This window comes from Odontesthes bonariensis, chromosome 11 (genome assembly GCF_027942865.1).
Source record: "Odontesthes bonariensis isolate fOdoBon6 chromosome 11, fOdoBon6.hap1, whole genome shotgun sequence".
In the NCBI taxonomy this organism is placed as follows: domain Eukaryota; kingdom Metazoa; phylum Chordata; class Actinopteri; order Atheriniformes; family Atherinopsidae; genus Odontesthes; species Odontesthes bonariensis.
In genome coordinates, this window is record NC_134516.1 from 13,193,235 (window position 1) to 13,217,173 (window position 23,939).

The 23,939-nt window shown below is 42.9% G+C and overlaps 2 protein-coding genes across 19 annotated transcripts in view; one reads left to right on the forward strand and one right to left on the reverse strand.

The window, feature by feature from the left end:
• Positions 1 to 678: 678 nt before the first annotated feature.
• Positions 679 to 9,593, reverse strand: LOC142391655 (sodium/hydrogen exchanger 2-like). 3 transcript variants are annotated; one of them, XM_075477583.1, is made up of 13 exons: positions 9,280 to 9,593; positions 8,666 to 8,991; positions 8,326 to 8,463; positions 6,458 to 6,708; positions 4,181 to 4,398; positions 3,852 to 4,051; positions 3,646 to 3,735; positions 3,481 to 3,551; positions 3,233 to 3,400; positions 2,760 to 2,865; positions 1,948 to 2,064; positions 1,768 to 1,861; positions 679 to 1,647 (listed from the first exon to the last, which is right to left on the reverse strand). In XM_075477583.1, exons 1-13 carry the CDS (start codon positions 9,566 to 9,568, stop codon positions 1,253 to 1,255), a joined length of 2,463 nt encoding a protein of 820 aa, XP_075333698.1. In that variant the 5' UTR covers positions 9,569 to 9,593; the 3' UTR covers positions 679 to 1,252. The 3 variants fall into 3 exon arrangements, with proteins under 3 accessions (XP_075333698.1, XP_075333697.1, XP_075333699.1); XM_075477582.1 differs by having other exon boundaries at positions 679 to 1,650; XM_075477584.1 differs by having other exon boundaries at positions 679 to 1,650; positions 9,090 to 9,348.
• A 2,344-nt stretch (positions 9,594 to 11,937) lies between these two features.
• The window catches only part of LOC142391656 (inositol polyphosphate-4-phosphatase type I A-like), a 45,410-nt gene continuing 33,408 nt past the window's right edge, over positions 11,938 to 23,939 (forward strand). For 15 of the 16 annotated variants that reach the window (XM_075477592.1, XM_075477600.1, XM_075477598.1 and 12 more), the window contains exons 1-2: positions 11,938 to 12,050; positions 21,878 to 21,960. The gene's annotated coding sequence lies outside the window, so the exon portion shown is untranslated. Of the gene's footprint in view, positions 12,051 to 12,167; positions 12,373 to 21,877; positions 21,961 to 23,939 lie in introns of those variants that run through there. The other variant, XM_075477586.1, reaches the window with a different exon arrangement.

Sequence of the window (23,939 nt, forward strand, 5' to 3'; positions counted from 1 at the left end):
CAGCCCCTCATATTGACACGCCCACGTCAAATCTACCCCCAGAGACACCGAGCAGCCTCGGAAGTGATGAGTTTTTGTCAATTTAGCCAATGATGACCTAGAATTGTAGAAAAAAACTTGACTCTCCCGCCCCCTCCTGAAGCCGGGCAGCCCTCGGCTCAGAAGCCTGGCTGTTAGTGGCGGCTTCATAACATGATTTCCTCAGTGAACGGCGGCGATTTCAGAACAAATCACTTCATTAAGCTACAGGACAACATGTTGTAGTTATGAAAGTAAATGCAGTACTGGGCATATCTTGTGTTTTGTGAATAACTGTTTTATCGTCAATTTAACATTGAAGATGTAGCAATTTCGCCAGAGAATGGGAGAGGCTGTCCGGCTTCCCGTGTTGTCTCTGAATAGCCGCGGCTGCTGTGGAGCGTTGCCAAAGGATAAAAGTAGAGATTTTGGTTTTTTCTTCATGATAACAAATCTGATAGAGGGGGAAAAATAATGCAGTGAAGATCCACAAGAGGAAGATTAGGGGTGCTCTTATTTAAGAATGACCTTTATATCTGGGAGTGTTTCGGCTCAGACCACAAACAGATTCATCTTGTCAGTTGTTTGTTATTCCCCTTGATTGGCATCACGCCTTGTTCGAAATGGGTAATAACTACCTCAAGTGAGCGTTTGTGAGCATTGATTGTGCAACAGAATCAGTTTTTATTTCTGATCTTAACAGTTTTCATTCATCTTTACCTTAAAGTGCGAATCAAAAATGCAATGAAAACCCGGCTCATGGCAGATGTCTCGCTGTACACACTGACCTCATGTTTGGAGACAGAATAACGAACATTTGTACGTAGGTTGCCCAGACAGGACTTTCAATCCTAAATCAAAGTCTGATAAATGACTAGGGTTTCCACCAACCTTTCCATACACCAAATATGAACTTCATCATATTACATCATGTACTTTCCACACCAAGGCAACTTTAAACAATACAAGATCTCCTGTTGTTGGTATGCTCCATGCTGTGAGATGAGGTCGATATTTACTTTATAGTCTGATTTGCTTGTAAACTGTAAAACTGGACGGATGCTCATTACTGTATCAGTAACCAGGCAGCGAAGGTCTCTTGTTTATTTGCAGGTCCTGGGCCATGGGAATAATATTCTTAATGCGTTTAGGTGATCACAAGCGGCAGATCACAACTCTGCCAAAGTAGAATTTTTCCCTTGACGCTAAAACACAAAGCGAGTGCTTCATTCAGTCAAAACCTTCCCGAAGCTCGGGACCCCTGTGATGAGCTTCGAAGCAGTGGGTTTCCTGCCTCGTTTTCTCTTGGATCCCGGTTTTCAGGGGCCCGGCAGCCTCGAGGAGGCGGCAGGTGAGGAGGACGCACCAGTTCCCCCCCTCCTACTGGATCTTCAGAGCCAATGTCACCTTCATCTTCACCCGCCCAATGTGAGCTGCGTCTCCTGGGTGCAGCGACTGGTGCTTTCCTGAGGCTTTCATCCAAGCTGCTCATCCCAGCAGATGATGTGTGGGGATGTGCAGAGGCAGCTGGGGACTCCCCTTGACTCCCCAGTTCCTCGATTGTGTTCAGCCTTCTCTCTCGCGAGCGGGTTGAAGAGCGTGCAGGCAGGAGACGATCCACCTCCGGAGCTGCTGACACAAAACATGTGGTTGAGTGTTAAAATGATCATCTGTTTTTTGCGGTCTTATACTCAGTGTTAAACACCAAGTTCATCGAAACAGGATGAAAAGGACATGTAGAAAACTCACCGGGATTTCGTCTTCTGAGGGGGAATTCGGACTCCAGATTCCCTCCAGGTTGGAGGGAGTAGTACTTCTGAGACTTGGAAATGTTGTGTTCTGGCTAAAAGATGAGAAAGAGTAAAGGTGAGGCGAATGGAAAAAGCAGCACGTTACGAGTTAAGCTCGATGACAACCAAAAAACTCCACCTGCTCACGGAAACTCCCGGCACGGAGGCTGCGTCTGATGCTCGCATGGCGACGGATGAGTACCTCCCTGGCTCGGCTGTTGTCGGGCAATTGGTATTTGTTGGTGTAAGCCATCGTCTGAAAGAAAATAAGGACGCAGCTGTTGTTATGCTTGTATTATACATTTTCAGCCATCAACAGATTTAACCAAAGACAAAAGATGAATTGATTCCACTAAGTATTTTTATTCATTCCTCTATCATGGAATCATCATGTCAGGATATGTGGAATGTCAATAGGGAGACATGTGTAGGGAAACTATCATTTGTACAATTTTCTCTCTTGAGGAATTGCGTTTTGTACTGCAGTTCAAACGTGTCTATGCCACATTTTTCCATGACGTTGGGATGGATTTAACACAGTGTTGTTCAGGATTTCTTGACAGTTTTAGTAAAATACAAGCTAAAAGTTTATCGCCAGCATTACGTTTTATAAAATTTGGATAATCTAAACTATTCCAGCACTAAAAACAGAGATCTTTTATGTAGATTTGAGGCTTTGTAATTTCCCACCAAAGGGAATTTCAGCAGATTAACTATATTTAATGTTTAGTGGCCTCAGTTAGGTCTCATTTCCCCCTAAGGATGGGAAATAAACATGTTAAGGTTGTACTGGAGATGAAAACTAATAAACACATGCTCAAATCTCAGGTGAAACTGTAGTACAAAATAGAAATGATCCGCTATATCTGGACAAACACAAGCTAAATGCACACAGATTAAAATAATAAAACCACATCCCTGCTTGAAAAGCAGGTGTCGCATCGGTGTTACCCTGTGTCGGATCTTGTACATGTTCTTTGACAGGATGTCATGCATTTTTTTCACATCAGCCGCCAGGAAGTTCTTCTTCGGTCGAGACGCCCCCTTTTTCTCATCACTGTCAAGAAGGCGAGCACAATGAACAGAGGATGACTGATGACTTTGGCATTAAGATGGACTAAGAACGGGATGGTACTTTCATTCTAATGGAAAACAACTTTGTGATCAGCAGTCAAATTAGATTTTGCATGAATGTCAGCAGATGGCAGTAAATTGCACATTTTAGTTTCTTTCATTTTCTTTAGAAAACCCGTTTTGTCGCTTTGCTGTATTGGATTTGGTATTAATCTTTTAGGGATACAGTGTTTGCAAAGTTCTAATCACTAACTGTTTTTCCTTTATTCCCCACTGTCATGTTTTCTACCCCTGTACCTTAATTGAAGTACCAGCAAAAGTAGACGTGAAGGTTTTAACGGATCACTTACTGCAGAGAAATGATAGATCGTCTAGCACTGAGGTCTCCCATAGGGGTGTCCAGTAGCTCAATGGCGTTTTGCAGCTCCAGCTTTTTGTACAGAGACACAATGCTGGACTCAGCTCTGTTGTCTCGCAGCAGGATGCGCCTCAGAATGCGATCGTTGAACCTTTTAAACCTTACACATGTAATAATTAGAACTTTGTCCAAGCTTTGTGCTCCTTGCGGATGGACTGTGTCACGAAAAAACAGAAGTACTTGTCTTTCCAGTAGTAGTGACTCCATTGTCCACACAGGTCCTCAACACCACAAACTAAGTGCTCCATCACCTGGACAAAACATTCAACGCACAATGATTAGAAAGACCACAGTCGCAGCCAATAAAGGAGGGATTTTACAGATAGAATAAAAACCGAAACTTGCCCTGGTGTGAATCTCCACATTGATGGTCTTGAGGTCTTTGTTGGTCCTCCTGATGTTTATATACTCCACGATGGGTCGAATGCTGATTCCCTGGAGAGAAAGGGGTCAGAGTGACAGTTGCTGAAGCAAAGAAAACGTAATGACTCTGTAGAAATAGTACTAAAACTGGTATGAAAATGTACAGAGGGTTAGAATTTGCAGCCCACCTGTATGAAAACGGTGAATATGATAACAGCAATAGAAGCAGTGACAAACAGGCTCCTTCTGTTGATGTTATCTGGCAAAGTGAACACCAGAGCGAAGCAGATTGCCCCTCTCAGGCCTCCGTAGGCAAGGCCAAATTGGTCCTTTAAACTGAACTGGATTGTACGGAACGGGTTGATGATCTGGGTCAGTACCAGAATGCCTACAGAGAAGGAGCGGTGAAGATATAGAACGGATTAAAGTGATGAAGTGATGATTACTTGGATAGGGCGTTCTGAGGGCTCCAAAGTCTTCTTCACACCAAGAACACAACATAAATGGAACCTCTCACCGATTCCTCTCCACATGAAGGCAAACAGCAGAGTAAATAGCACGTAGGCCCAGTTCCACTCGTGTTCAGTTGTTATGGTAACAACACCCAGAAAGAAGAAGATGAGGGTTTCGGAGATGGTGGCCAGCATCTTGACCACGTGGCGAACGGTGGTGCAGGATCTCTGGGATACGTTCTCCTCCACGTAATACTTCATGGTTATGGCACACGTTATTATACTGCACAAAGGAGGGAAAAGGGGACACTTTTTTTTGGTTATCAGATGAAAGGAGTTCATTTTCCACTTCTCAACAGGCTGTGAAGCAGATTTTAAAATGAACATAGAAAACAAAGACTTAGATTTGTACATTTTTATCACTAAAAGTAATAAACTGTTAGAATAACTTCTGAGAGTGTGACATGATGAATCTGTGAGGGGCTATTTTACATAAATCATGAAACACTTTCTCTCGATAACATTGAAAATCTGCTGTTTGTTTAAAAAGAAAAAGAAAAAAGCTGAAAGGTCTGGTTTATGGAAGCCGACATTGGCCCTCTTATTTATCCAACGACATCATCTTGAGATCAAGAGTTAATCATCTCATCATCTCAAGATAACAAAGCTAGTTTTGATTATGTCATTTTCCCGAGATAAAAAGGATCGTTTTGTTGTGATAATGGATACATTTATGTTGTTACCTCGAAATAACAAGGTTTGTTTTCTCGATATAATGGCTCGGTCTATTCTGTTTGTTTGACCTCGTAAAGTTTGTTTTTCTCATCCCCACAAACGGTGGAACGGCTGAAAGCTGGCGGCGGAGTTGGATGAACTTTAATCCATGTCCACAGATGTTGCTTTCTGTGCCCAAGAGCAGATATTTACCAAACTCAGTGCAGCAAACAAAATTTGCAGGGACAGATCCTCCCCAACTCCCATGACAACGGTAGTGAACGGTATAAGCTAAGAAGATAAATGAACACAATAATGAACTTATCATCACGAAATGCAGCTAAAGCCGCTCTGAGCTTCCATACAGGTTCATTAACATTATGTGGCTGCAATAGAATCTGATATGTAGAGCTTTTTGGCCACGGGGGGGCTACATCTTTTATTTGCTTTATTAACATTTTGTAAGCAACTGTCAATGCATGAAAATGTGATGATAAATTATTTAACAATAATTACTATAAGCTGTTGTGGGAACATTTGAGTCCATTTCCTGATTATACGACTGTGACGTCTTACATGTTATTGCCGCTTTTGAGAGCATCTTCTTTTAGATTCACGAGACATGAACCGATGTTTCGCCGTTATTTGCAGATGATTTCCTTATAGCATGCTTGAGGGACATGTGGATTCCCACACGGGTTAATTCTTTGGCCACTTTTCATATTCCCCAAAACGACGAGGTTGAACGTTCCCAGCTATGCTGGCAGAATATCGACGTACATCAGAAGAAGATATCGCCATTCTTAGATCCTTGCGATGGAGTTGAGTCAAATAAAGAATTCCATTTTAAACCCTTAACATCGTCTTTAATATATCTCATATCAGCCTGGAAAGTGTCTCGGGTCTGCAGGAACTGATCAGTTGGTGGTGCAGAAAGTTTAAACCAAACAAAGTGAAATAGTGTAAATGCTGCCCTCTGCTGGAACCAGCTCCCCACTGCAACCATCTTTTTAAAAAATAGCTTCAGACTGTGCTCTCCCCTGCTTTTTATTGACATACCGCCTTATTTCATGAGTTCCTTTTCACACTTGCCAATCCAGGTTTAAATTTGTTTTTCTTCACACACTTTATTGCTGTTAATTCCTATTTCCATTGCTGCATTTCCAACCAAATAATCATTTTGGTTAATAAATGCTTAACCCTCTAGTATTCAACACTTCTTTTTAAAAAGCTCTCTTCTTCTTTTCTTCTTAGTTTGCACCTGACGTCTTGTCTTTCACCTCACACAAGTGCATCATGTTGACATACAAGGCCACACATCCCACTCCGAGCTTCCATCACATTCGGAGGGCGGAAAACTATGTGGACGAGCGAGTTTGTTGCACAATGATCAGGCAAAGGAAGGCAAAGTGTTTTGAGAGGAAAAAAACTGAGGCGACATGCCATGGTGGTTTTTGTTTGTGTGAATTGTTTTGCTTCAAGGTTTTTTGTTTTTTTTCCTACCTGTAATAGGTGGAGAAGGATGTGTACACTCAGGTGAAACTTAAAAGGTCAGACTCAGTCCCCATTATTAGGTTAGTTAGTCTTTCATCTCTGCTGAGAGCACGTGTGTTTTTCACTTCACTTACGCCAAGACGCTGGAGATGGCGAACAGCTCGGCCACGAGGTACGCCAGGTAGCTGTACATGAAGACGAAGAGGGGCTCGATCTCGCGGACTCTGCTCGTGAACCTCGAGGTGAAGGCAGCCACGAATCCAAAGAGGAGGCCAAATAAGATGCCTCCCACCCCCACCACGAAGAACCGAGCCACTCCCAGGAATACATCGGTGGACTCGACCACCGGCATGTCGGCCACAAAGGCCAACATGCTGTAGAGTACCTGCAGAGACAGAAGACACGCATGCAGAATGGAGGAGGAGGTTCATGAGGCATTTTCTTATACACCACTGCAAAAATCCTCAGTTATGCTCCGGAGAGTAAATTCAATAGCATATTCAGCATGCTTCTAAAGCTGCTTTGCTGATAATTAAGATTAGTTTATGGAACAAAAACTCACTATCCTAAGTGACACACCAATAAAGAAAACCTGTAAATGAGAAAAGTCACCCATCTGTCACTGGGTTAAATTACTCAGTCTCTCAAGAGCTTGCTTCTGTTCAGCTACAGTTTGAGATTTTGTATTTAAATTTGTTGTTTTGTCTGACAGTCTGGCTTCTGTGATATTTTGTCACATGCTTCTTCGGTCCTTTTCTCTTGGCAACAATTCAACAGCCTGAGTGAAACTTGCCTTTCAGGTGAAACCCGGCCAAAGGAGTTGTTACTGTGGCTGAGTGTCACTTTCAACAAGGCAGAACTGGCCAAACAGGGATTCACTTGGGGACATCCTGTTGAGCAGGGCGGTTCACAGGGTAAAATTAACCTTTTATGTTGCGGTGAAAGTTTGGCTTCTGTGTGGTTTGACTGAACCAAGGATTCAGCTTGACTTGCATTTGGGTATTTTAGACTGCGAAAAGAATAAATCTTCTCAGATGTTTGAGGAAAAAGATAAGTTGCAAGATATCTAGTGATGGCTATTTGTACAGCCCGAGATGCACTTCAGACAGGATGTGTTGCTGATGAGCCAGACTGTATATAAGTCTTCTTTAAGTTATGTAACGTGATGTGAGCTTGCCAGGTTCTTTCTTTTGTATTTTAAAGCATTTGCGGTGGCCTGGAGGTTTTCATAACAGATTTCATTCGGCCACGTAAGCATCAACTGTAGTTTCTCCTTATATCAAATCAAATCAAATTTATTTGTATAGCACATTTCATGTACAAACAATTCGAAGTGCTTTACATAAAATAAAAGCATTGCAGCAGGGAGTGGAAGAAGCATTAAAAATACATAAAAGAACATAAAGAGAAACAAATAAAATAATTTAAATGAATTTAAAAACAAGCAACAGTCAAGACAAGTTCAAAGATATCGTGCAGATTTCATGCATAGACACATGAGAAAAGAAATGTTTTTAACTTGGATTTAAAAATAACTACATTTGGTGAAAGTTTAATCTCCACTGGCAGTTTGTTCCACTTGTTTGCAGCATAACAGCTAAATGCTGCTTCTCCATGTTTAGTCTGGACTCTGGACTGGACAAGCTGACCTGAGTCCTTGGATCTAAGTGCTCTGCTGGGTTTAGATTCTCTGAACATATCACAGATGTATTTTGGGCCTAAACCTTTCTGGGACATTTTCAAACAAAATTGTAGACCTCATCCTACTTCAAAAAGCTTGGCTCATCCATTATCAGATAAACGCCTCAACCAGGCCAAATTCGACCTCATCTGTGTGTGGGTCATCGTGTTTGACCGATTTCTCATTTGAAAGTCTTCTTTGGCCGATCGTACCGATGACATGCTGACACCATCCAAACAATCTGACATATCGGATTAGTCACTAGTTAACACTCTGGAATTTAAACCCAACAAGACAGGCGCTTGTGTCCCTTACACTTACCATAGTGACGGCATCATTGAAGAGTCCTTCTCCAAATATGACTATATAGATCTGCTCATTCACTCCAATGTCATCAAACACATTGAGAGCAGCCACAGGGTCCACAGCAGAGATGATGGAGGCAAAGAGTAGGTTTTCCTGCAGGAACATGGTTGGGAAAAGATCAGGTTGTGCAAATATACACACTTTTGAATCAATCCTGCTGTCACAGGCTGTTCAGTTAGATGTTTCGTGAGACTTTGGAAGATGCTTCCTCAGTTTTCATGACATTTTTGGCCTTTTAGTCGGGAGAAATCTGATACACAAGCCCCCAGTGCTGTCCTACATGATGATAACTGACCTGCAAGTTGATATCCTGCACTCCAAACACTTCAAATTGGCAGATGGCGAAGAGGGAGAGTCCGATGCCAATGCTGTTCCACAGAGTTCCCACCACGGCGTACCACAGCACTGTGCCTATGTTTTCAAAGAACTGCCTTGTGGGTATGAAGTAGCCGCTGTCCAGGATGATGGGTGGGAGCATGTAGAGGAAGAAGACGTTGGAGTCGAGCACCGCGGGGGGCTCCTCCTTCACTGAGTGCATGATGGCGCCAACGATAAGGCCGATGGCAATCAGGAGGCATGACTCCGGGATCCAGATGGTTATTTTCTGATAAATGTTAAAACCTAGAGAGAGGACATGAAGCAAAGAGTGATCAGACCTCCAGACTTTCCAAACTGCCGTCATTCAAAGTGACATTCAGGGTAACTACCCTCAAACAAACCTTATTTTCCCAAGCAGCTCATTCATCCATTTCTTGACATACCAATTTTGGCAAAGGACGCCAGCAGTGATCAGAGTGATCAGACCTCCAGACTTTCCAAACTGCCGTCATTCAAAGTGACATTCAGGGTAACTACCCTCAAACAAACCTTATTTTCCCAAGCAGCTCATTCATCCATTTCTTGACATACCAATTTTGGCAAAGGACGCCAGCAGTACCCACAGTGTGAACTCAAAGGGGATCTGGATCCGAGGGTAGTCCATAGTGAACACAGGAAGACTGGCCTTCTCCTCCTCAGGGTAGGCCTGAGGTTTATTGATATCATCGAGGTAAGGTTTGACGGTTTGCAAGTTGGTCGGTGCTGAAGGGTTTGACTCCTGAAGCTCACATTTACCTCCAGCGCAGCAGCAGCAGAGCACGATTGCAAAAAGCACGGAGGCTCCGCTCTTTGTCCTGACTGAGAAAACGGAGGTCCCCATTTCAACTGCTCAGTGTGCATCAACAGTTCTTCCAAACAGAATTACAAAACACTCCAAAAACTTGTCTAAGGTGAAAATCTGGTTTCAACTGTTGCTGAACCTGCTTCACATCAAGGCCTTGCCTACTGGGTGGAGCTGCATGTCAAAAACGACATGAAAAGGAAACAACCACCCTGTGTTGTTGGTTTGTTGCCATCAGCTGAAACTTGTCTGTGTCTGTGTTTGTGTCTGAATAAACCTCAACAAACATGGACATGGTCCTGATGAATGGCTGTGACTTAGCAAGGATTTGCTCAAAGCAGAAAGTAATCAAAATCTTATGGGCTGGATGGCTTGTGTCTGCAGTACCACATAAAGCCCACGTGATCGCAGTAGAGGGCAGCACTGATTTGTTTGGGGAAATGATGCTTTTCATGTTGTAGTGGTACAAGTGACGTTTAGTGCAGTGCATAATAGCTGTAATGGGGATTTAAGTGGCTTTTTTGGTAGTACTTGCAGTGATAGAAGCTAGAAATACGGTATAATTTGTTCGTAATCTAGCTATAAACCAATCAATGTGTAAGACCAAATAGTGAGCCATAAATTTGAAATTTCAAGCACATTTTTTAAATGATGCCCTACTTTACTGGTTTATAAAGCTGTAGTGTATTTTCGAACATATGAAGTTAGAAGCACACGTGGCGTGTTCTGCCTAGATACTTCGATGCTAATCATATCAGTTTGTTTGTTGGTTTGGCTGCATGAATCAAGCTTCCTCTTTTTGGTTAGGCTTTATTGTATCCATTGCATTGCTTATCTTTATGTATTTGTAGGCATATCTTTGTGGTTCTTATTAATCAAACAAATAAACTCACTGAATGCAAACAATTTACAGGCGTTGTAGCATTTTCAGTCTGACCTGCTATTGTGACTGCAGCTAGAACTGTGAGTTTTGGTAATTTGAATAAATCGGGCTGAAGTACAGAACAATAATGTGCCTGTCGAGTGTGACATGATGCGACATTGTACAGTTATCTGGTTGACATTTAACAATACAATGCTCTAAACTTCTTGATAAGAGCTGATGGGTATGACAACTGTTGATTTTGTTTACTGATCATATGTTTTTTTAGGCATTCTAGCTGGATTATATATACATAAAAAAACAGGGTTAGATATAATAAAAATAATTGTACATTCATTCTACTGTTTTCTTTTTTTTCTCATATATCCAATATCTAACAAATTACGTCAACACGTCAGTCCTTTTTGAAATACTTTTTCTCTCCAACACATTCAGAGACGAAGAAAAAAAAATTTGGGGTTCTTTGTACCAAAAGAAAAAGACTTTGGTCATAATTTCATTATTTGACAGGTAACGGCTTTATGTATATACTTTTTTTTCTAACGTAAACCTGCAAAATCCTGTAATAATCTGTGAATTATCAGTTTTACCCACTTTTATCTAACTGTAAAAATAAATTGTATGTTTGCCCCTAATGCAGTTGTGAAAAAAAAAATACATTTTGTATAAACATCCTTCTCTGACGAGTTATTTGACTTGATACATTAAACTTAGCCCTGAAAAGTGCTTAAAATAACACAGATGAGTAAAAATAGGCTGCAACCTTTTACTAATCATCATTGAATCAAATTTAAAACAACGACATGACAAGTTCTCAAAGTTTAGGTGTCTTTACTTAGAAAATAAAACGGTAAGAAAACTATATGCTCCCGTGCCTAGCGCAGCTCTGACTAAACTGGCTGCACGTTCTCAGTTACGTTACTCTAAGGGAGCGTCATCCAACATTTTTTTATATCAATAATCATTTTCTTGAAATTAGTAATTACACAATGACATGAAATAAGAATTAAATAAAATATAAACTGCAACTATAAATTGTACATATTTTTTCCACATTCTATATTTTCTGGTTTATGGCTCTTACACCATGTATGAATAAGTGGAACTTGAAGTCTGAGTGTGACTTTTTTTTCATTAAACAAAATATCAAATGAAAAATATAGAAAATATGGTGTTTAACTACATAGTTTTATTTTAAGTCTATGCAGTTTTTGTGACATTAAGGATTTGAAAAAATAAACAAAAAAACGTGAAAGCCACGTAAAATACCAAAGAATTGTACACGAAGAAGAAATTTCACTAAATTAAGTTGACTACGTTTTACTCAAAAACAATGCGGGGTAAAAAAAAAAAAAGAATATATATTTTCATTAATTTTCCATTCACTGACTTAAGTAAATGTGCGTCAATATAAAAAAACAACAAAAAAAAAACAACAGCAATCTTTTTTTTCGTTGTGAAAAAAATTCATGCTGCGCTCGAGTCTACGTGATGACGCCCTTCTTGTAGCACGCAGTGGGCGTGGTCAGAAGCTGTTCCTGCTGCTACATCTAGAAAGAAGGGCGAGTAAACGCTTCCCCCAACAGTTATATCTCTGGCTACGAAACGGATATTTTACCACGAAGCACAGCTGAGCCGGTAAGGGTGACTTTTTGCGGTAAATTTGAACTCCAATGACGAAGCGCACAGGATGTTGTTGTTTTTTTTAATCGCATGTAGGGAGCCAACGACTGCGGGGTTGACTGTGTTCATACTGCTCGCGACAAGTTGTCAGACGGAGGGTTAGTTGGTGTGGGACTGTTTTGGCAGACAGCAGGGCAAAGTTAAGTGATATTTCTTGTGTGGAACCTGCAGATAAAACACGACGAGAAGCAATGGGACACATCAGACAAAACGTTAGGCGTAGTGGAACCGTTGAGGACAAACAAACTATAGCAAGAGTATTAAGTGTAAAATTGAGGTAAGTATCACAAGACACGGATAACCTTTGCAACGGGAAGTATTGTAATAGCCTATGTCAAGGGGTGTTTTCATTGCGGCTCGCCGGTCTCACCCAGGGAAACACTGCTGCTGCCTGTATTACGTAACTTTATTAGGAAAGGGTGCGTTTTTCCTGCAAGCCTTAAAGTGTGTGCGTGCGCGTGTGTCGCCAACAGTGACTGTAAATATTGCCACATGACGGCTGCAGGCGCTTTTTATGTTAAGTGGATGTTGAAGTCCTCTCTCACGTACACGAAAACATAGTTGGTGTGCATCTGTGTTTGTGTGTGTGTGTGCGTGTGTGCCGCGTGCCCTGTCTGGATGCTGACTGTGGATGCGCACATGTGGTCCTCGAGGCTTACCGCAGTCCTACTGGTTTTGAGTTTCGTCGCCGTGCACGAGTCAAGGTCAGCTGGACATTGACGTGGAAGAGCTGCTGATGCTGCTCAGGAGGACGGCGGCGAGCTGCGTGAAAACGAGGCCTTTCAGGCTTCAGTCAAAGGTTTGTTTTGGTTCCAGAAACACCCCCGGCAAGTGGAATCACTCCTCTCGGAGGAACAACAAATCACAGATATGACGGCAAACTATGTGATTTGACAGCCTAACATTCTGTCTCTGGAAAACGCACCTCAAGTACCTGCACAAGTCTGACATGCAAATGAGTCTGCAGTTAAAAGTGAGCGCTGGCAGGCTTTTAATGAGCTTTTGCACCCGGCTGATTGACAGGACACATGCCCCCCCCCCCCCCCCCCCCCCCCCCCCCCCCCCCCCCCCCCCCAACCAGAGAGCTGTCGGTGGTAGCCCAGGGAAGGAGTATAAAACTCTTAGAGGAGGTCATTCAACACAGAAATGTGGCAAAAGATGTGTTTTGTTCCCCCGTCAGCTGTGCCGAAAAAACAAAATGGGAAAAGTTGCAAAAGGGAAACGTGCAGGTCGACCAAGGAAGACAGGCTTTTAGGGGGTTTGGGGGGCTGGGTCTGTCCTTTGGGTCCTCTGACGTTAGGTGTCGTTCCCAGAAGAAACAGGAGCACGGAGAGTCTGAAAAAATCAAGCAGTTTGGGACGAAAGCCTTCAGAATAATCGACTATTGCAGACAAGTGGTGGGACGCTGCTGTGTTCTGCCTGTTTCGGATCAGAATTCACAGGCTTGTGGTTGAGCTTGAGGTAATAAAATCCCTGTGATGGCGTCCCACAGCCACAGACCACGTTTCAGATCACGTCGGACTGTCTGGGGGGGGGGAATAAAATCATAAAATCAATGAGTGATAAAGAAGTGGAGCAGATATTTCCGTCTTTGTAAGCTGGAACCAGAGAATGTTTGTTTCCTGTTGATCTGCTAATCGATTATTTGTTTGATAGTCGCATTTACTAAGTCGTTCTGTGCTGTATTGATGGATTGGGATTTGATTTGGAACCATGTTGTTAGTGTGCTCCTCCATCTCCGTCGTATCTCTGTGTGTGTGTGTGTGTGTGTGTGTGTGTGTGTGTGTGTGTGTGTGTGTGTGTGTGTGTGTGTGTGTGTGTGTGTGTGTGTGTACGTATGGTGACTCATCAAACTCTCCCACTCAGCTCTGAGCCGAGGGCACAGCAGAAGCTTGTTGATTCATCCTCATCTGCGTATTCTTCTGTTTCTGGGCGTCTTTGTCATGTGTGCGCCACCAACAGATGTCTGCCGCCTGCCGATGCCTCGTCGCTCGTCTGTGTGTTTGATCGCCGAGGGGAGTAAGCCGCCACACTCTGCTCGACGAGTTGCTCCCGAAGGACGCATATCAGAACAAATGAGCGGAATTCCCAGTGAACACAGAATCGTGGGCATTCATTTGTCAAAATGGTTGAATATTCATGTCAGTTGATCAGTTTATCTGTTTCCCTTCTTCTTTATGTCGGCATCAAATCGACTACACTCTAAATGTAAGCTAGAGAATACCTCTTTTCATCGTTTATTGGTGTAAAAGTGAATAAATCGAGTTGTATTTTCTTTGTCTCTTTGTTCCACAAACTGCGAAGCACTCCTGGAGGTTGTTTTTATTCTTTGCCACGTGCAAACGAACTTGCTCAGAGGAGACGTATGGGCGTCTTATATGTGCACAGATCCCCCGACTTCGTTGAACGCTTCGATCCGAGGCTCTGGCGGCTCTAATGCAGCAGATCCGTTAATTATTTATGAGCGCAGGGGAAAGTAGAGAAGCTTTAGAAACAAGAGTGAAACCTGCGCGTGCTGTGTGTGTGTTTGTGTTTGTGCCGTTGCAGATGCTGGACCGCTACACGGAGCGTGGCAGGCAACGTGACGCTCTTCCCCCTGTGGGTACGAGCCGCCTGCACACTCTCTCCGGGAGAAAACATGACCTGTGTATGTGATTAAGGAGCACTTTACACCGTCCTCCCTCTCTGCTCTGAAAGGGGGAGCTGGCATGTCAACATGGCAGTGGACAACTTTCTGATTTGTGTTGGTGTTTTTTGGTGTAAAGGTTCCCTGCCTGCTGCGTCCTGTGATGTTGGTTTACATTTAATGTTTTCATATAAACATGATGTAGTGGTAGAAATTTATCAGTATATTAGCCGCATTCCCACTGTAGGAACCTTTGGCAGTTCCTATAACCTTTTCCTGCATTCGCACATACAGGAACTCGAGACCATGGCCCTCAGTTCCTATAACCATTTTAGCTCCTTCTCCTCAGCTGGGTCTTTTCTGGGTTCTATAGGAACACATCTGATGTAGGTGTATGGTGGTCGGTAGCTACGCCCCTTGTCATGTTGTCACGGCTGAAGTGTTTCCTCATACAACACGGACACAACCGGCGCGTGTTTAATAAGTTAAACTTACACGTCCTCTCCTTTGTCTGCGGCGCTCTGCTCTCCTTCCTTCATGAAACGAAGAAGTACGGCCTGCGCTCGATCCTGACTCTCTCTGTGAGCTCTACCAGCCTCAAAGTTAGACGCCCGATGTGATCGTCCATGATTAATATCACCATCATGCAGACCATGAACACGGTAGCTTCTTGGTGATGTTTTTTTCTTCTCTCCTTACTTTTCACGGGTTTTGTTTTGTTGTTGAATGTGGCGCTACAGTAACACGTCACTGTGGCAGACTCATGTGCGAATGCAGACTGAAACGGTTCCGCTGGGGAAGGACAGTTATCAGAACGAAATTTGAGGAGGACCGTTCTTAGAACTGCTCTTTCCGAATGCGGCTAAATTGTTTCCCTAAATTGTCTTCCCATTTGTCTAGGTACCTAACTTACCGCACTTACTCTAGCACTAGTTATGCTCTTAGCTGTTTGGTTTGGAAGGAAATGCACTTTCCTTCTTTTGACCTGAAGTTCTTTTGCCTGCTGATGTGGAACACACTTATTGTAAGTCGCTTTGGACAAAAGCGTCTGCAAAATGACCGTAATGTAATGCGGCTATTGTCTCAAAAAGGATGCCGGTAATCGCCAGATTGTTCTCTAGGTTTCTTGAGGGTCATTCCGGAGCTCTTCTTCTGTTCCGTTCTCTGCCAAGATGATCCCACACTGCTTTAATGATGTTGAGGTCCGGGCTCTGGGGAGGATTCATCCCTCCATCAGACCTGTTGCCACTGATTTTCAGTCCACCTCTTGTGCCATTTGGCATACCTCAGCCTTTTTCTCCCTGTTTGCCTTCCTAAAGAATGGCTTCCTGACAGCCACCCTTCCATGGAGCCCATTTCTGATGAGACTCTCGGCTCCTGTGTCAGGTCTCTGGTGGACATCCCTTTCAGATACAGTTCATCTGCAGCAGGCAGGTTTTATTTCCTCCCATTTGTCCAGTTTCCTCAGATCAAAACACACTGATGCTCTGACTTCTCCTTCACTTTCCCGATCAGCAAACGTACCTGAAAAAATACATAAACCTCACAACATATTTACCAGTTTTGCGATTTTTATTTTGCAATGTAGTCAAATCCAGCAGTCGTAGAAAAAGGAACTGACCTTATTTCACCCGCCCCGTGAGGCTAAACATGACAAACACGAGGCCGTGTTGCCAGTTTTTGCTGCAGACCAGGCAGAGAGAGAGTTAATCGGCTCGAGGGGATGGGAGGCAGCGAGCGGTAAAGGGAAGAGGAGAGACAGCTGCAGTGTCTTTGCCTCGTGACGGCGTCTGCAGCGTGAGTTTGTTTACATCCAGCCGCTGCAGACAGAGCGAGGATCGGGGATGTGTGTGTTTTGTGAGACTGTGTGTAAAGGCAGTCTGCCTTCTGCTCATCGCCCCGACGTGCTGATGCCACGATGAGGTGCTCGATATGCACCATCATGCTTTACGCTGACAGGAAGCCCTCACACCTCACACAGACATGGCGGAGATCGCAATAGCAGCCAGCGCTGAACGTTTGTGATCGGATCAGCCGAGAGGCACGTCGGGGGCCGGGTGCAAAAGTCTGAAGCCTCCCTGGCAAGGCAAGGCAAGGCAAGGCATCTTTATTTATATAGCGCATTTCATACCACAGGCAACTCAATGTGCTTTACATAAAGACGAGGCATTTAAAAGAACAGCATAAAGCAGCTTGAAAACAAGCAATTTAAAGAGAAAAAAAAATAGAATAAAAATTAAAACGCAGTTAAAAGCAATCAAAGAAGAGGGGAAAAAGAAAAATATTAACTCAACCATAAGCACACCGTTGGGGCTGATTTCAGTTCTGCTGGTAGTTTGTTCCAGTTGTGAGCAGCATAACAGCTAAAAGCTGCTTCACTGTGTCTAGTTTGAACTCTGGGCTCCACTATCTGACCTGAGTCAGCAGATCTCAGAGCTCTACTGGGTTTATACTCTACCAGCATGTCATTCATGTATTCTGGACCTAAACCATTCCGTGATTTGTAGACGAGTAGCAGAACTTTAAAATCTATTCTGTATCTGACCGGGAGCCAACGTAAAGACTTGAGAACTGGGGTGATGTGATGTTCGCTGGTGCCAAATGAAGACAAAACTCTTTCTTTCTTTGGGAATCTCGCAGGGGCCGCACAACCGGGCGCTCGACTCACGCTTGGATATTGAAATTTTAAAACAAATGTGGTCCCACAGCTTGTGTCTTTAATGGGAGCACCTCCCACCCCCGTGATGTGAAACACTTTGCATCTGACCGGTGAGGCAAGCAAATGTCCGATTTGGCAAGCGCCGCAGACGGCGGCGTTTGAACACCTGGAAGAGACCGAATCATCTTCATCATCAGGGCACATCATGTTCAGTGCTAAAACGAGACAAACAGCCACTGGATTTAAAGCAAAGTCGAACAATTCTAAATCTTTAAGCGTGATGTACAACAGAGGGCCGTCCGATAGAGCAGAGTTAACTCCGATCTAAAGCTTCTGGGATACAACGAATTATCGTGAGGACCGAAAATCATCTTAAATTTTAAGGCTGTTGGTGTTCCCGGGGCTCAGAAATCGGTTCCAAACAGGGACAAAGTTCCAAATTGACTTTCTGGTCGTACACAGACAAGTTTGTGCTGACATCTTTTTGTTCTATTAAAAAAAAAAAAAAAGCATGGATGAAATGTATAGTATACAGTAGTATCCACTTTGCAGCCTGTGTTCTAATGCGAGCAGAATTGTGACTTATGGGCAGATTCTCTAGTCTTCACCGTTGTCTCTCGTCAGTTTTTTTTTTCCCGTCACCCCCTCGATTTCTAACACATAAAGTTTACAACAAATCACTGCGTTGGTGACTCTGTGTTTTCATACATCGGGCTTGAAGTTCATCATCGATCCCTTCCTTCTTGTTGCAGGAAGTTGAGCTTGCAGTTAATTTTTCTTACAGTCAAAGAGAAACTTGTAAGTTGACCCCAGTGGTTATCTTCGGCTTTCAGTGCGTCTCTTCAGGCACCGCTGTGCAGGCTGGTTTTCTTCTCTTTCTCTCTCTCTCTCTCTCTAGTGATCGTGGTTTTTCGTCTAGAAGTGGCCAGTGTGTGAAAATGCGCCCTTGTGCACTAACTTTGTACATTTGCTGTAAGTGCATGCATGAGTGGGACGTTTGCAGCTTCGAAGGCAGGAAATCCCCTAAAGGCATGTTGACATTTTGATTCAATGAAAGACTTGTCAGTCTATTCCTCTTTTGTCATTTTTTTTTTTTTTATTGTTTTTCTCCCATCAAGGCTGAAAAACATGCTTCATTTTTCACCATTAAATATCCATCTATGTAAGGTGGCTTTATTAAGGTGGCTTTTTTAGAGACGGGTGAGTTTTTAACAGGGGTGGAAAGAGTACCAAAAAAATCTACTCAAGTAAAAGTACTGTTACCTTGATGAAATTTTACTTAAGTAAAAGTAAAAAGTAGCTAATTTAAAATGTACTCAGAGTAAAAGTTACTGAGTTACTTCTTTTTTTTAGTTCTTTAAAGGGGCACTAGGTAGCATTTTCACCTAAAATTATAGCCTTCAGGAGTTTAACAAAGGTTAAACAAGTCAATAGTAAGCGAATGAAGCCTGTCTCGCTCCCAACAGGGGTCTGTATGCTGAAAATCCCATATGTAACTTCGGCAGGAGCGACCCGCTTCTGAAGTGTCGTGATGCGCGAGAAGAGTCGTTTGTGTTTACGGCATTAGCTAGGTACTGTATGCTAGCTGTAGTTGTAGCTATGTGTTCGCTTGCGTTGAAGAGCCAACACCAAGCGTTTCATATTCTGCCTTTCACAGACTGAATATGAAACGTTCGATGTTGGCACTTCCCATCTTTGTGAAATTTCTCCAAGCGTGATCTTGTTCATCAACCATAGTGATCTGTGTTTTAGATCGTAAAGAGACAGGTTAGCCTGGCCCTTCTGATGATGGTGCTCCAATTCCTCTTGAGTTCGAGACGTAGGCTAGCTTCAGAAATACACGGACTGATCTGATTAGAATAAGAATAGCGTTTTGATCCGAACAAGAATTGTTATCTACAAATGAAAATTGATTAATTTGTGATTGTAATCGGAACAGTGTAGAGCTAGTCTGCGTTTATTGCGGCGTGTGTTGGTAGTGCCTGCGCACATCTGTCTAAGATGTAACTTTTGTAAGTGTCTGCTAATACAAAGGAATCACTCCACGAATACACCATGATGAGGGAAGAATCCCATTCAAGATCAGCAACAGTCCATCCATCCATCCATACATCCATTATCTGCCGCTTGTCCGGGGGTCGGGTCGCGGGGGCAGCAGCCTGAGCAGAGAAACCCAGACGAGCTGTCCCCGGCCACTTCCTCCAGCAACAGTATTATAGCATATTATCTTGAGTTCTCTCTACAGAAAATCTCTGATTATAGTATCTTACGTGGGCAGTCTACACTTGTGAATCAGATGACCTAACTGCACTGACTAAATAACACAACGGCAGCATTCGCCACGATGGTTAGTTAGTGGATGTGTACAGGTGGGCATTTTTACGACAGTGTAGAATTTCAGTTTGACCAATAGAGATCGCTATACTGCCGCTAAACTACCTTGTATCCCTTTAAAAGCAGTTTGTTCAACCACAGCAAATGGATGAAGGCCTTCACAAATGAAGTTAATCAGAACCTTGTCAACTTTTGCTTGCTTGGGGTTTTTTCTGGTTCCAGGGTCCGCTTCTGTGGTGCCACGAGGTCAGTGGAGACCATACTCTTTGATTTACTTTTAAAGAGACCCAATAATAGAACAACAATAGAAGATTTTTTATTAGCCAAAACTTAATAGCTTTTTGGTGCATTTTCCGATGTGTTATAATACACTCATAAGCAATTATCAACGCATATCATAGCAATATTAGCATAAATTTGTGTGAAATTAAGAAATGAGTCAAATTTGATTGTTTAAAATGAAGCTTACTAGCTTACTACCAAGTTAGCTAACGTTAATTGGCACTGTAAAGCTGGCTGCTAACACTGACGTTAATATACCATGATTGAGTAAAGTTATTAATTGAATGGATCAATGATTAATTGCATGTAACGTTATTTAGCTTCAAGTGAGGTTATCTGAACTGTAAATGCTTGCGCAGGTTCTGAAGCAGAGTTTTTGTAGGTGGATAGCTTCGTCTCTTTCGGTTAATATAATACATCCATGCTTTCGGCATACAAAGTTGACACTGCATGATGAAATTGTTGTCATTCGCGGACTTGAACTCAAATAAGTCCTCTTAGTATGGCCAAGATTGGCCTTACGTTCTCTGTGCATGTCTCTGTGTTCCAAATTCGACCCTTCTCCATCGATACACGTGTCTCCATCAACTTTGAGCTAGCTCCTCTGTGGCACCAACGTTTCGACGCTTCGCACTTTCTGGCGCTGCAGTTGTCCAGAGCCAATCAGATGGACAGTTACTGGTATGCAGACGAAGCGCAAGTTATACTTTTTTTTTTTTTTTTTTTACTTTGTAACGGAAGCTATTTGAAATGTAGTGAAGTAAAATACTTCCAATAATATTTACTTAAATACAAGTAAAATTACTAATTTAAAAAATTACTCAAAAAAGTACAAGTACACAAAAAAAACTACTCAATTACAGTGACGAGAGTAAATGTAATTCGTTACTTTCCACCCCTGGTTTTTAATGCACATAGATGCACTTATTAACATAAAGGCATTGGATATGTTGAAAGTATAGAGTTGGGGTAGATTGGTGTTGGCATCGTTTCTGACTGAAAGCTGCTGCTTGCTTTTTTTTAGAGACTTCCTTAAACATCAGAAGGAAGTGATGATTGTTCAAGACAGAGACCGTTTCACACGCTTCTCGTGGGAGGCTGGTCTGTGTTCTCCCTTTTCGCTCGTCTTCTCGTGCAGTAGTGTAATGAAAGTCCGACTTTGAGTCAAATCAGCGGTGCGTAGCTTTCATAACATTTATGTCCACTGCGGGTGTGGAAAAGGCGAAATAAAAAAAGAAGGCGTCCATAGCTTTGCCTTCAGGCGTCGTTAGAACTCGTATCGCCTCAGTTTGCAGCAGATATCAGCAGGCGGATGAGTTAAAATGGCTCATGTCGTGACTCTTAAACAGACTTATCGGTGCAAAGTCACTGAAAAGATGTTATTTTTACTCCAGAACCTAGAAATTAATGCTAGTGAACAGAAAACTAGGCGTTGGTGAAGGGAGAGGGAAAAGACGTGTGTGTGTGTGTGTGTGTGTGTGTGTGTGTGTGTGTGTGTGTGAGAGAGAGGCTGATGCTCATTTTCATGTGAAAGGGCTACAGCTGCTACTTCCCTCTAAAGAAATTATTCATGCTTTATTCTAATGCCTGTCCCTGCGAGTCCACACACACACACACACACACACACACACACACACACACAGGGAACAGCTCTGTCATTGCTTCTGTTGAGGAACATGGAGGCAAGTATGTACAAGAAAGGGATGATGTGTGTTTTTCGTTCTGTGGCCAGAGGGACGAACACTGGCTGGATCTGTTGCGTCTGACCGTAAAAATGAGCCGACGTCATGTGGACTAACAAACCTATAATGAGCCATAAAAGCCAGCGTTAACCCCACAGCCTCTCTGACATTTCTAAATCTTTTTTCTTTTCTTTTTCAGCTCCTGCCACCTCGTCTGAAAGGTCATCTCCTCTGACCACGGATCGGACTACTTTGTCTTCTCCTTCATCTCGTCAGTAGTCCGTGAGTACACATTCATCGCACAAACCTGCACCATCGCTGTATCCTACGGGCGTCCGACCCGCCCTCGAAGATCCGAAGACAACCGCTTTAAAGTAAAGGCGTTTGTTTTCTTCCTCTATGATTCATTGGTTCTTGAATCACGATTTCGCTGCACGTTACAGCTGTTGTGCCCCGGAAATTGTACAGTCAGCGCTTCTGCTTTCTTTGAAATCGCACAAATTGCATCCTCGCAGTCATCCCCTACCCATTTCTGACTCGGAACATGATTTAAGATGATTTAAAAAATGTGCTGTGATACGCTCCAAAGGCTAATCAGCTGATTAGCGTTTCGCTTTTCATCACATTTGCTTCTGTAAACACTGTGAGAAAATGGCTCTTTTTTTAATAAGATACGCCACCATTCCACTGGCATTCTTTACTATTAGGCATTCATTTAATCCTGAACCTTCCTCGGGACTCGCTGCGGGTCAGTGACATGTGACAGGCTTTAACGCGAGCCGCATGTAAGCGAGAACATTGGAGGAAAAAGGTCACATGTAATCAATGTTCCCTCTAATTTTTCATGTGTCTGGGCATACACACAAGCTCCCTGAGCACACTGAGGACCACTGTGAGCAACATCAGATGTGCACGCTGTGGCCACACACCAGTATCACACCTGTTCAAAACCTTGGATCATAGCAAGTTACATGGCTTATTAAAAGAATCAAATCACAGCAGCAATTTTCATTCGTATACTTTTAATATAAGTGATTTGGGCCACTTAAAATGAAAAAGACAAAAATCTTGTTGTTCATTAGATGTGTAGTATGTTATGTTATCTGTGAGAGTCAGGCTTGCAGCCTGCATGTTTTGCAGAGTAGACCTTTCTCGAAAAAGAAAAAAATCTCACCCAGTTTCACCGCTTGTTCATCTGTTTGCACTCAGACAGCCATTCCATCCTAAAAGAACCGCATTTCTTTTTTACTTTGGCTTGGTGAGTGGATGTGTCGCTGGCGCCGCCCGTTCGTTTCGCCATGATAAGGGGCGTCTCATAACTCCTAACTCTGCCGCACTGTTGTTAGCTAGCTAACCTGCACGGCGCGTATGGGCAGGGTACATATGCAAGCACTATCAATGCTCTGATTGGCTGCATAGCGCAAGTAAACCGTATCGTATCATTGGCTAAACACCTGTCACTCATTGCGTTACATTGAAAAATGGTACAGAAAAACACATTATTGGTCTAATTAATTAGATTAGGTCTAGTATTAGATATTAATTAATACGTTTATGATGAATTTTATTTTATGCGCTGCATAGATTTTCTTGTGCGCTGAGAATGTGCGAGCAGCTTAGAGGGAACATTGCATGTAATGTTCGTGTTAGATTGTTGGGCTTTACTTTCATGTCTCCACACAGACTGCACCTGCACGCCGCCGATGTCCTTAAACGGAAAGCAGAAAGCTTCGGGTACCAGAATTTTGTCCCCCCATGACAGAACGTTGTCAGAGCCATGTGGCAGATTTGCTCGAGATGCTGTTGAATTTCAGAATAGTAAAAAAATCGTTGCATGTTTGTTCGTGACTCAACTATCTACTAAACTCTTAAGAAATACCTGCAGTGATGATAATAATCAGAAGGACAACCCAAACAACTTCCTTGTTGGTAATGATGGCGGGTTGATAAATGGTTGTGAGGATCTGAGGATCGTGGATGTCATCTGACTTCTTCCTTAAATCGAATCATCTTTTAATAGGCCCGCTCTGCTCTGTGTCGTGGCTGGACTTGGCAGTGCGGTGCAGGCTTTATGTTGTGTAGAATCAAGAGGATTGTTTATGGAATAAACGTGTTTTGTTGTAAACTGTATTTAACCGAACACACGTGTCAGAAAAGCACTCGGTCAGGATACAGACGCACAGCCAAATGTTGGATTAAAAAGGACAGATGGACTCATAAATTACCCGAGGCCGTGTCTTACAGGGCAGTATTGAAGGTCA